Below are 13,902 nucleotides of genomic sequence, written 5' to 3'. Positions count from 1 at the left end.
ATCCCATTCCATTGAAGGCAAAGGCGACGTCTTCGGCGATCAATTCTGGAAGGACTCGGCCGTTGGCCAGAGTGCCGCCAATGTGCGTGCACTGACCTATTGTGATTTGCATGCCATCAAACGTGATAAATTGCTCGAAGTCCTCGATTTCTATTCGGCATTTGCGAATAGCTTTGCACGCAATCTGGTGCTCACCTACAATCTCAGACATCGACTGATTTTTCGCAAGGTGGCCGATGTGAAGCGCGAAAAAGAATTGGCCGAACGGCGTAAGAACGAGCCGCAATTGCCCCAGAATCAGGATCATCTAGTGCGCAAAATCTTCTCCAAATTCCGGCGTACACCCCAGGTCCAAGCGGGCAGCAAGGAGCTCGTTGGCTCCGGCCAAAGCGATGTCGAGAAAGGTGACGGCGAGGTCGAACGCACCAAGGTTAGTGTGTAAATTATTTAATTCGCTTGTTCCGATTCCATGCGTTTCGTGTTCTGTTTCCGTTGTTTTCCGTGCAATGCTTTTGTGTGTGTTTTGTGTTATATCGTCAACCGTTACCATTAATCATATTTAGTTACGTGTTCGTTTCGTTTCATTTTTGGATGAGAGCTCACCCAAAGCATAAGCCAAGGAATAGAGCGCTTTGTATCACAGTCTCTCCTTGTGAGTTCGTCTCTCTCTCTCTCTCTCCCTCTGTCTTGTGGCGCCTTTTGTGTGTAGTCTGCCATGATTGAAGTTCGATGCGACATCGAATTTCGATCGATCTTTCGTTATGTTTCATTTCATATTCGTTCTCTTTCTGTTTTTACGTAATGTGTATTTGTGCCTATATATATATACTTATAATGTTTGTGTGTTTGTGTATACCTGCCACATTTGTTATTAACTGAGTAATTGAACTAACATTATATTTTTATCGAAGCATTATTGTTACTAATCCACTCACAGCTACAGCTCAGCCACAGCCACAGCTCAGGTTTGTTGGGCCATGTGGCCAAGCTGGCACCGTTAAGCGTTTACCGTTACCGTTACCGTTTACCGTTAAACTGTTAACCGTTAACCATTTACAAATATCGTATTACTGTTATATCAAATGCATACAATTGACTTATGCTCGTTGTATATCTTTCTTTATCTTCCATTAACATGCTTACGCTCTTACTGACAACATAAACTGCATAACTCTGTCTCTCTCTCTCAACCCTCTCTCTCTCATCCATCATCTTTGACTCTCTCTCTCTCGAATCACCGACATACCAACGCTCACTTTCACGCTTGTTATCGATATCAATATTATAAACTCACCACTTCAATAAATACTGCTTTCACACTCTCTTCCTATATAAAAATACCCCTCTTGCCTATATCTCTGTTTATGCCGTTGTTGTCAACCTGTTGTTTTGGTATGCTGCCACCAACTGTATAAAATTTATTGACCATTGGCTGAATTGATAAAAAATATTACTAACGAAAAATTGTAAATTATTTTTCCTCCCTCCCAAACACCATCTACTTCAACCTTCACATTGACATTAAAACGTTTTGCAACACTAAAAACTCCCAAAATTTTATCACCTTCCAAACTAAACACGAATTTTTGCCTTGCTTGAATTCTCCTACTACTGTTCTCTCTATCCCAATTCCGCTTCCCCCTCTCCACAACAACCAAACCACGACACACTCTTCCTTTTTTCTCTCTCTCTCTTTCTCTCTCTTTCTCTCTCCCACGCTCTCTTTTCATAACTGCTGTCTTGTGCTCGCCAAAAACTTCCAATTGCTCGTTTATAAATACAAAAACCAAACCCAAAATCTATGAACCCATCCAAGAAGCTACCCGCTAAACTAACATTAACCGAGGACTCACGCATATTAACAACCGCCGCTGTGCCCTCACCATCGCCATCACCCTCGCCCTCATCGGGTCCACCATCTGCACGTAGTACCCGTGCTAGCAAATGGGGACGCCTTCTGGGCAGTTCAAGTGTCGATTCAGCTAGCGATACGAGCGCCAAGGTAGCCGTCTCGAGAAGTTTGAGCGCCCGCGAAAGTCTGCGTGAGAGCACTGCCCAAGCGAGGCAGAGTAGTACTTCGAGTAGCAATGGTGGACAAGGCAATAAAGTAATTACCGTTAACAAATCAATACGAATGCAATACATAACAATAATCAGCAACAACAACAACAACAAAAAAACAAACAATTAAAAAAAAAACAAAATTATTTAATCGCAAAAACCAATACAAGAAACTCTTCAAAACGTTAAGAGAATCGATTTCGATCTATTTGGGATATTCTTGTACCGATTTTTGTCACACGATTTTTGAACATATCGTTTAGCAGTGAATTTTAATGCTCACCTATTTTCGTTTTGTTCTTTCTTCTCGATGCCAACTCTTCGCCATTTTGCTTTCATTTCGTTTATTCGATTTGCTCTCGACTTTTACGTTCGGTAATAAAAAAAAAAAAACCATAAAAAAAAACAAACAAACAAAAAAAAGCATTTACAATTAAGCAAAGTAAGTTTTTACTGATCATTTGTCATTTAATTGCTAGCAGAATAAGTCAATTAGATATTTAGTTGCTTTACTCACCTTAAAAATAAAAAACAGTACACACCACGCTTATCGTTATCGATAGCCACATATAAATATTTGCACTGTGTACATATCTACATATGTACAAACAGCAGTCAGCACAGCGACGCATTTGAATAGTTTCACATTAGAGTTGGGCGCCAGCCGACACAACACGCACAATCTACGGCAAATTCGTCAGGCATGTCTGTAAGATTTTGTGCTTGGTTTATGATTTCTTATAATTCATAATTAAATATTAATTAAATATTAGTACTTGTTTTGGAATTACGGACTTGTATTTAATAATTCCCTGCTTTTTAAATTATTTTGAGCCCTTTAATGTCAGTTTTGGATTTCATACTTTGACATTTGACATACGATTTGGATGTGCCTCACAGCCGCTCGCACGAAACTTACGGCTTGCCAACGAACATATCGTGTTGAATTCGTGCAAGGGTAAGCTCGACTTGTGCCCACCTCTAGCGCAGATCGCAGCCATGCGATATACTTTTGGCCTGCGTCTTAGTATGCATGTGGCTATCGATATTTTGCTCGTGCTAGCGATGCGTCGCCGCACTGCCTGTACCACCCCTAGTTAATATTTTTGTCTAGCGCGCTGCTCTGCTCCCACACACGCATGTGCACACGCGCAGCGCGTCTGAGTGTGTGTGTGTGTGCATGTGTGTGTATATGCACTGAACACGATAGCAAATTAGAGTTTCTTGCGAATTAATATCGATTGATATGTTTCTATTTTCCGTTTATTTCTCACCGAATGTTTGCAAATAAAACCAAAAAAAACTACGCATATAAACAAAAAACATTGCTTGTCTTGCTACTACAAACAACCACAACAACAACAACAACTACAACAACATCGATTTGAATTCGATATTTAAATTGGACGCTGAACACAAATTTGCGCGCCACTTGCAAAACGAACAAAAAAAAACTAATTGGAACCGCACGCTTAACACCTTTAACCTTTTGCAATGATCAACAACAACAACAACAACCACAATCATCACCAATGAATGAATGCCAACAACAATTCCGATCTGATGCAACTTAACCTAACATAACTGTAAATCCACTTTTCTCATTCTCTCCTATCTCCTTAAACTATAACTAAAACTGAAACCAAACGAATGAAAACCCAACACGCTCGCTATTAATTGTCATCGATCGAACTGTCACCACCTTCAAATCTATCCAACAATCAACCTGTCAATCTGTCCAACTGTCAACCTCTGCATCTTCCGCTATGCATCCATTAAATACGTCACCCCGCAGGTATTCCCCAAGGCTCCCAAGCTGCAGGCTAGCCAGGCCACGCTCGCCCGCCAGGACACCATCGACGAGGGTGGCGAGGTGGACTCTTCGCCACCCAGCCGGGACAGCCGTGTGGTTATTGATGGCGGCGCTGCCACCACAACCACGTCCACAGCAACAGCCACGACAGCTGGTGCCACTGCAGCAGGCGGCAGTGCTAGCGGCACGACAGGCGCTGCAACAGCTGTTACTGGCGTCAAGGAGCGTAATTTGGCGCTGGAGCGGGAACGACAGATCGAGATGGCCAGCTCGAGAGCAACCACATCGGACACGTACGATACGGGGCTGCGGGAGACCCCGCCCACGCTGGCACAGCGCGATCTCATTGCCACCGTGCTGGACATGAAGGTGGATGTGCGGTTGGAGCTCCAGCGCATGCAGCAGCGCATCGGGCGTATCGAGGATCTGCTGGGTGAGCTGGTCAAGAGGCTGGCACCTCAAATGGATAGCAGCGGTCAAACGACACCTGGCGACGAGATCTGTGCGGGTTGCGGCGCGGGCGGCAGCCCCTCAGCAACAGTAACAGCAGCGACAACTTCAACGGTCACCACGCCCGTGGACACTGTGATAACCATCTCATCGCCCACAGCCACTGGCGCGGGCACACCAACATCAGCAACAGCAACAACATCGGCGAGCGCTGGCGCTGGCAGCGGTCTACTAAATCCAAGCGTCCAAGTTGTGTCAGGCGCGGGAGGCAACGGCCTGGGGCCGCTGATGCTCAAAAAGCGACGCTCAAAGAGCAGGAAAGCACCGGCGCCTCCTAAGCAGACACACGCCGCGACGGCCACAACACTAACGGGTGCGAGTGTTGCAACTGTAACTGTTGGATCTGGTACGGCGAGCGTGACAGCGTCAGCGTCTGCATCATCAGCATCAGCAGCAGCCGGAGCAGCGACGAGTCCAGCGGCTGCTGCCGAGCTGCTGCACTTGCGCCTGCTCGAGGAGGACTTCAGCGCCGCCCAGCTGACGGCGCCAAGTGTCGCTGGCACGCCCACAACAACGGCGGGCACCCCGCCTGCCGGTGCAACGACGCCAACGACCACAGCAACAAGCGCAACAACAACGCCAACTGGCAGCGGACGCAGCGTTAAGCGCGAGTTCCTCTAGCCAAAAATACTGGAGCGCCATCTGTCGGCGGATAGCAGCAGCTTCGAGCAATAATACTCGTCAAATTCAGAGTTTGCCTACGCATACGCTTAGCTAGTCTGTAGTCCGTAGATATGCATAATAGGAACTATGCCTAATTACTTATATATGATGTATAAATAAATATATATATAAATATATATATATATGCATCTGTATATAGATATATATATATATATATGTATACACGATGTACATGAAGCTGTAACTAATTTTAGATACACCTACACTCACTCTTTCTCTCCCTATCTCTCTCTCTGTCTAACTATTTATCAATGTGTCTTTATACTCGAACTCTGGCGCTTAAAGCAGCTCTCTTTCTCTCTCTCTCTCTCCCTCTCTATCTTTGCCAACACAAACTTATCGCGTGCACTTATTGCTCTATCTATCTCTATCGCTCTCCCCCAACTCCCCGGCAACATTTGCTAGCGGTACAAATTTTAAAGCACTCTCTGATGTATCTGATAAAATATGATGTACGATGGAGCTCAATCACGTGATGCTCGTTTATGAATATTAATTAGGGCATTAAACATAAAGCATATTGCTTACGAATTTGCTACATTTACTGCAATTATTTACCTTTATATACAAACAATATTGTAGATCAGATCAGAGCCGAACTAAATAGTTATACTACACACACACTTACACACACACACACACACACACACACGCATACATATATATGTGTATATACATACATGATGTAAATTAATATTTTTGTGATAAAAGCTAAAGCAGGCAAGCAGCAAATAATGCCAGTGAATTGTACATACAAGTAGATTGTGCTTAGGAAAAGCCCATAGGTAAAATCGAAGAAGCGCAAGAAGAAGAAAAAAATAGCCAGTTAGAACCGATCCCAGCAGAATTAGTGTGCATTATATGAGTCATAAATTCAATTTGTAATCAGTTCAAGGAAACTTGGCTTTCCTCTTTGTTACTATTAAAACGCATCTGTAGATATGAGACTTGACTCCTAGAGATCCTTGAAGACATATTGTTGTCTACTCTAGAACTCAACGGAAATAGGCTTCGGATATAGTAACAAGCTTTGGATCGACATTCGTACACTGTCAATTCAATAGATATGTATTTTAACCCGCTATCCACAAGAAGTTTAGGAATTCTGCTGGGCATCTCAGATAGTCGTTTAGTTGGTCAAAGTACTCGATACTTTTTCGATATGCCCCTTGCAGTCAGAGCTTGGCCCAAGATAGATTAGACTTGGTGTCCAGTCGTGTGTATTTCATGATGCCCGTCCTATACATATACGCCTTAAGCGCTTGCTATAGGCTATACCTGATATAGGGTACGTAAGTAGACACAATTAGCAGCGAACTAACTATACGAAAGATCCCAGCCACAACAAACAGAGACGAAACACACAAAAAACGAAAAGACAATCGACAACAACAAGAACAAAAACAAAACAGGCAGTAAAATAATGCAAGTAAATAAACATTTGTATAGACATATTTATAAAAAAACCAAAAAAAAAAGATGTAAATAAAAATTGTATTTCACGCTGCGCTGCTTTGAATTAGAAGAGAAAAAAACGTGAAGAAAAAAATTATTTGTTTATGTAAATATTTGAAGACAAACAATTAAAGGCAGTCAAATATTGAGAGCTACCTTCAAATACTGCAAATGTTAATTAATAATTCCAATTGTTTAACACACACTCACTCACACACACACACATACATACTTTGTGATAAAGCGGAAAAAGTACTAATATTAATTATTTAAAATATTTATAATATTTGTTCATGTCAAAACTAGAAAGGCTTGCATATAGTTTATTGAAATATTGAAATATTGAAATATGGCAGAGTGCTAAGAGTCCTCGCTGAAGAGGAAAGCTTCAAGATATAACACCTTTTTTCCTTCTCTTTGGCATGTGTCCAGATAAAAAAGGTTTCATAACATTTAAGTCGCTTGCGAACTATTTTCCACTTGAATGATTCAGCTTAGCTAAGCTCTTAGAACGATTACTTAGTTCGGTTCTTCTAGTTTCTAGCTCCTAGTTGGGAGCCTCTACCACACACGACCCCGCAGGACACATAAAGCAATACGAACTATTGTCTTCCCGGAAACGAACTCGGCGCACGGAACCGTTAGAGAGTTGTTACTTAGTTAGTTTTACCTAGTTTTACTTAGTCTGGCCTGGAAGATTCCACAACAAATGACAAAAGACAAAAGACAAACGACAAGCATAATACCCGATCACATAGAGCAAGTCCCCCACTCTGATTCGACCAACCAGCAGAAGGAAAAAGAAGAAGAAGACGAAGCAACCGAAAAGCAATTCAAGTGGTATTACAAATTGACTTACATTTAATTATGATAGAATATATATGTAAATATGCAAATAGTTTTCAATTTTACATAATGATATACATATATACATTGATTCGAACGTTTTGATAGTATTGCTAATGAAAATATTTACCAAAATTTGTTGTTGCATATGTTTAGAACAATTCCAGAAAACCAACCAAACAACCAACATATATATTTATCGATATATGTATATATATGACAGTTAGCTAGCGGCGGGCTCATTGTATATAGTCTAGTTTAGCAGTTAGGGGTTATAGCGTTACATAGTGTATACATATAGGACTTTTTTTTCTTAGTAGCTACACGAAATTCAAGAACAATTAAGAGGTATTTAGGATGACCTACTCGGTCTAGCTTAAGGCGCACCAGTCAGACGGAACGACTCAACTAGCTATAATAATGCATTCATTACACGTTAGCTTAGACTCGATCGTTTTTTGGTCATGTTTCGGACAGAGTACTTACCTACATACATATAGAGCATAGAGCTAATAGCGGTACTAGTTAACTGTATAACAGTTTCTTTTTTTCTGTTTTCTGTTTGTTTTTTTGGGCCTTTTTACTGACTTTTTCTTTGCATATAATATTAAAAGAAAAATACTTAAAATACCGAGAGAGAAAATACAAATACAAATACAAATGCAAATACAAAGGCAAATAATACTTTTTTTATTTCTTTATTTTGTTGCAGCTTATTGTCTTAGACTCTATAGCGCATTTAGCTCTAAACCTTAACTAATGGGAGGGCAGATATGCCAATTATTCTGCACTTGTAGCTACTATCTTAATTAGTTCTAATATTGTCTAGAGGATGCAATCTCTTCAGTCTTCGCCTATTGTTGTTTATAGCCAGGTTGCTTGCGAGATGGTTAGGATGCGCTGCAAGTCTGTCCGCGTATCTTGAACTGTGTCGCCCAATGAGTTCAGCAACTGTGGGAATTGCTAAATCCCTATGTAAGACTGAGTTTCTTACAAACCAGCTGGCTCCAGTCCATCTGCGTAGTGCTTTATTCTGCAGGGTCTGAATTTTGTTCCTTGTAGTCTTCGCCGAGGAGCCCCATAGAGAGATACCATATACGAAGGTTGGGACAACTATTGCCTTGTAGATGGCGGCCTTGCTGCTGTAAGACAACTTGCTTGAAGCTCTCAGCATCCAGTCGAGGGTTTTTAGCTTGCTTTTGCATTTTGAGGTTACTTGACTTATGTGCGCTTTAAAAGTCAGCCTTCTGTCAAGAGTGATACCAAGGTACTTTACTTTTGAGGCTTTGGGAATAGTGGGCCCCAATGCAACGCTTGGGCAATCTCCTCTTCTAGTGGCGAAGGTAGTATGTACAGACTTTTGTGCATTAATGGTGATACACCACCGTTTTGCCCAGCGTCCGAAAGAGTCCAGATATTTTTGTAGTGAGTCTGAAGCTTCTTGCGCAGATACGTGACGTGATAAGATGGCGGTGTCATCTGCATAGGTCGCTATGAGTACTGCATCTGTACTTCCTATATTTGGCTCGGGAGTTGGCATATCTCCTGTGAATAAAGTATAAAGTGTTGGGCCTAGAACACTACCCTGTGGTACTCCAGCCATAATTGGTCTAGTCAAGGATACTGTTTGCCCCCTTGACACTTGGAAGGTTCTTCCAATAAGGTATGAGGATAGCAACGCGAAAAATGGGGCTGGAAGGGTGGTCCTCACTTTCTGCAGCAGTCCCAGGTGCCAAACTCGATCAAACGCCTGTTTGATGTCTAAAAAGACGGCAGAGCAGTACATCTTTTCTTCAAAGGCTCCAAGGATATGGTGCACAACTCTGTGAACCTGTTCCGGTGTTCCATGCTGTCTCCTGAAGCCAAACTGATGGTTTGGAATGGCCTCCTGGCGTCCCAGATGTGTCAGTACTCGTTCCAGAAATATTCTTTCGAATATTTTGGAGAGTACTGGCAACAGGCTAATTGGTCTGTACGACTCAATTTCTCCCACGGGTTTGCCAGGCTTAGGAATCATCACAATCACGGCGCGCTTCCAGCAGGCTGGAAAGTGCCGGATGCGGAGCATGGCGTTGTACACCATAGTTATGTAGTCTATGGTGGAGTCAGGCAGTGCTCTAAGGACTCTGCCGTTTATTAGATCATATCCAGGGGATTTTTTTGCCTTCACTCTTCTGATGTGTTCAAGAACCTCTTCTTTTGTACATCCAGTTATCTGGTCTTCAGCTGGGAGGGGCGAGAGAACGATGTCTTCTGTTGCTTCGATTTCTGAGGCCTCTGCGGTAATCACCGGCGTGAATTGGTCTTGAAGGTGGTTTGCAAAAGCCTCAGCTTGAGCTTCGTCTCCAATGTGCCAGGAACCAGAAATGCTCCGAATGGGATGACGTCGTATTGGCTGCCGTTTGAGCTTTCTTGTAAATTTCCATAATTGAAACTCTGCGTCAGTGGGCGATTCAGCTCGTACCAGCGCATCGCTGATACACCTCTTTTGAAGCAGGGCGAGAGCAGCTTTAAGATGCCTCGTGGCTTCGTTGTACATGGATTTGGCATCAGGCGTGCGTAATCTTAACCAGCGTCTCCTGGCCCATCTTTTGTGTATTAGTAGGTGTTGGGCCTCCAAGGTGAGGGGGATGTTGTACGGAGACTGTTGTCTTGTTTGGCAAGATGGTGGGGCGGCTTGGTGCGCAGCTTTGACTATTTCTTCCTGCAGTTTGTTTGCTGCGTAGTCCACGTCTTCAGGAGTGTTAAGTTCCATTTCTATGTGCAAAGAGTAATGGAGCTCGCGCCTAAAGACTCCTAAATCTGATCCTGCTGGCAGTAGTTGTTTCCTAATGGGCAAGGGCTGTGGCTGCGCGTGGATTGTGACTATTAGTGGCAGGTGGTCAGAGGATAGGTCCAAGGATTCTTCAATGGTCAATTGCCGGTCACAGATGCCTTTGTAGACAGCGAAGTCGATTGCCGAGGGCCTGTGTCCATTAATTGGGTAACGGGTGGGGGCTCCAGTCGCCAATATGCTGAATTGTAAGTTTTGAATCGCCTCAAATATGACTTCTCCGCGACGATTCGCACTATTGCTTCCCCAAAATGGGTGCCATCCATTCCAGTCGCCGCCGATGAGGGTCTTATTCAACCTTTGGCCTAGAACCTGTTCCATGTGATGATCACACAGACCAGTGTTTGGCGGAAGATAAATTGACGCAACTTCGATCGCTCCAATAGACGTAGGCAGGGTGATGGCTGAGACCTGCATTGTTGCGTTGCAAATTGGCAGTAAAGGTGTATGCGGTATTGTTGCTCGTATGAGGATTGAGGATCCACCAAAGCAGTTTGCTCCTTCACCATGAGCCTGATAGTGTTCGTATCCGAAAATTTGTGTAGTGGGGCACTCATGAGTTTCTGTTATTAACATTATATCTATGTTTTCTTGTGAGAGAAACGCAGCCAGTTCCTGAGTCTTGTTTCTCAGGCCATTGGCGTTCCAGATACCCACACGTAAAGCCATTATTTGTAGGCAAGCTTGGTTATGATGGCCATTAAACTGTTTAGCATGGTTGCTTGTTGGGATTGTACTTCTCGCATCGCTTTGAGCTCGGCATTAATTGCGTCAAACTGACGTTGTTGTTGCTGAAGCATTTCAGTGAACAAAGTGTCACTTGTGGTATTCTTATTTGACGGTCCACCTCTAGCGGCCTGTGCGTAAGAAACACCACTAATAGGCGTTGCAAAGCTCGTGGCTTGGGTAATGCTCCGGGGCCTTGTAATTTCGGAAGCAGTACTCGGACCCGTAGACGGTGTTTGTGTGGGACTCCTTTTTTGTGCTGGGGATTGCAATTTGCGCAACCGCTTGTATACTTGGCAGCCCTTATAGTTGGCTGGGTGCTGTAACTCACAGTGCACACAAGTTGGTGCCTGGTCCTTTTCGCGGGTGCAGTCTTTGGATGCGTGTTTCCCGGCGCAACGCACACATCTGGGAGCTTTGTGGCAGTAGCGTTGTGTGTGTCCAAATTCTTGACAGCGATGGCATTGTGTCAGGTCGTTGTATCTTCTTGGCAGTTCCACTGTGCAGCGTTGCCTGCAGACAACTCGAATGTCCAAAATTTCTTTGTTGTTGGGGGCCTGAGCCACGTCAACAAAAAATATATTTAGCGGTGTTTTGTCCATACGGCTCAGTGGGTTGTGCACATTTGTAATTGTGTGGCCTTTGGTTTCCAATTCCTTTTTAATTAGTGTTGTATCAGTGCTGGAGTGAAGCCCTTTGAACACGACTCTATATGGTTTGTCCTCCTTAAGCTGGTAGCAGTGGAACTCCAATTCCAGCTTAGTAAAGTGGTCTATAACTCTGCGATAGTCCTCACTGCATTGGGTTAATACACCTATGTTATTCTTCTTTGGCTTAATTACGTATGATTTAGCATCAATTACTTTATCTATTATCTGTTGAAGTAGGGCCACAGACTTGATGTTTGGACACCATATGGGGGGCGGACGAGGTTTCGGAGTAGTTTGCTGGTCGGTCAATACTGGGGCTTCTGGAGCTACAGGTGATTCGCTGTAGTCTTCATCTTCTTCTACGAGCAGTGAAAATCGATTTTCTGATATTAATGCTGCATTGCTGGTGCTTGGTTCGTCGAAGATGAGCCTTTTCTTGATGGTTTTTGGTGAATTTGGCTGTTTACGTTTCGTGTTTTTGTTGTTAGTGATGCCTTGCACGGAGGCGATATCTATTTTTGAGTTTATTGGCATGATGGAGGCTTGCCTATTTGCCATCACAACGTTAAGCTGGGCTTGCATTTCTGCATTTACCTTTACAGCTGTAGCGAGGTTATTGACATTAGATGTCATCGCGGATTGTGCTTTTGAGTGCAGGCGCACTCGCGCCAAGCGACGAAATTTCGTAAATTGCAATTAAAGCAATTGAGTTACGCGGAAGCAAGCGATAAGAAAACGCTGCGTGTGCGGTTTTTGTTGCTGTTGCGTTGAAGAATGCACCGCAAAGTTCTATTTTTAGAACTCTGCAGCAGTAGAGCTTAAGCGAAGGCTGTTCGAATTCACGTCTTTACAGGTCGAACGACTGATCGCGATTGTAAATAATACTAACGAAAAAACGCTTTCGCTTCCAGCTCATAGCTCGCAGCGAAAACGTTTCGAAATACCAATTTAGTATTTATTTAGTTTGTCATATTGTTTTTTTTTTTGTAGACGTTTTAGTGCTTACTACACAGAGCCTTATACATTTATGAATAAACAACAGCAGCAACTAACCAAAAACAACTAATTTATTACCTACCAAAAAAATGAAGAAAAAAACAAAAACCAAAAAAAAAAAAAAAAAATAAAATAAAAAAAATACAAAATAACAAGAGTAAGCTGAACAAATCCCAAACAAAAATTAAGGTGCAATTACAATTTATAGAACACGCTAAATATGCGCGGTAATTAGTCAAAATTTATATTAAAAACAAATTTATGAATCAAAGAGATATTTATATATACCTATATATATATATACACCAGACCTACGAGGAATTGTAAAACTCTCACACACTCAAACAACTCAAAATCAAACTCATTGTCAACAGATATTCATAAATACTAGCTACATGCAAGAAGCAAACGTAATACAAGCCTATCGATGAATTTATGCCAGAGATCGAATGTATATACATACATATAAACACTATATATATACACATAGAGATAGCTGCTTTAAATGCTTAGCAGCGCCAAACTGAAAAGAATACCACAAGAAAAAAGCAAAAAAAACATATATATATATACATATAAAACTAATATACCGCATACAAAAGCCACTCTAAAGCTTAAACAGATAAACCCCAGATATTACGAGTAAAGAAAAAAGAATCCGAAACGAAATAACTTAACAAGCTTTTATACGCCAGAATTTTTTTCTAAGCGAATATCTTAAAACAAAACAAAAAACATACAAAGAAATAATACAAGACAAAATATTAACATGAAATACCAACTAGAAATACTAAAAAAGCAAAGCAAAGCAAAGCAAAGCAAACGCCACTTAATTAATTACTAATTATGTACACAAAACTAAATCAATTGTAATTAAACTATACACAGACACACACTCACACACATTTATATATATATATATATATATATATATATATATATATATATATATATATATATATATATATATATATATATATATTTATACATATATATAATCAAAATACCGAAGCCTTAAACACTTGAAAATATACCAAAATACCAAACACACGCCTCATTTTTTGTAAAGCCCAACACTTTCTGGCAAAGCAAACCAAACCGAAAAGAAAACTTAATAAAATAACACGTAAATGATAAAATACCAAAAAAAAAAAACAAAATAAAAAAAAAAAACAAAAAATACTATGCGTAATGCGCTCTAGTCTCTAGTCTCTAGACGAAAAAGAACCAAAATTTTACAAAAACAAATACAAAAACAAATAAAGCAAACGTTAAACAATTTCCACCAATTTGATGAGCATAATTCAGATATATGTATATATATAAAG

General features: G+C 41.6%; 1 protein-coding gene across 7 annotated transcripts in view; it reads left to right on the top strand.

Moving 5' to 3' along the window:
- LOC111591880 (potassium voltage-gated channel protein eag) overlaps positions 1 to 5,039 on the top strand; it is a 57,056-nt gene extending 52,017 nt beyond the window's left edge. For 2 of the 7 annotated variants that reach the window (XM_023303782.2, XM_023303776.2), the window contains 3 exons: positions 18 to 430; positions 1,820 to 2,107; positions 3,857 to 5,039. In XM_023303782.2, coding sequence (XP_023159550.2) covers positions 18 to 430; positions 1,820 to 2,107; positions 3,857 to 5,005 — 1,850 coding nt within the window. In that variant the 3' untranslated portion in view covers positions 5,006 to 5,039. Of the gene's footprint in view, positions 1 to 17; positions 431 to 1,816; positions 2,108 to 2,485; positions 2,504 to 3,856 lie in introns of all 7 variants that reach the window. The other 5 variants (XM_023303773.2, XM_023303775.2, XM_023303779.2 and 2 more) reach the window with 3 other exon arrangements.
- The last annotated feature ends 8,863 nt before the right edge of the window (positions 5,040 to 13,902 follow it).

Source organism: Drosophila hydei, unplaced genomic scaffold (assembly GCF_003285905.1).
Source record: "Drosophila hydei strain 15085-1641.00,03,60 unplaced genomic scaffold, DhydRS2 tig00000250-arrow-arrow-pilon, whole genome shotgun sequence".
Lineage (NCBI taxonomy): Eukaryota > Metazoa > Arthropoda > Insecta > Diptera > Drosophilidae > Drosophila > Drosophila hydei.
The sequence above is the reverse complement of the archived record's forward strand: the minus strand, read 5'-3'. Positions and strand labels throughout refer to the sequence as shown.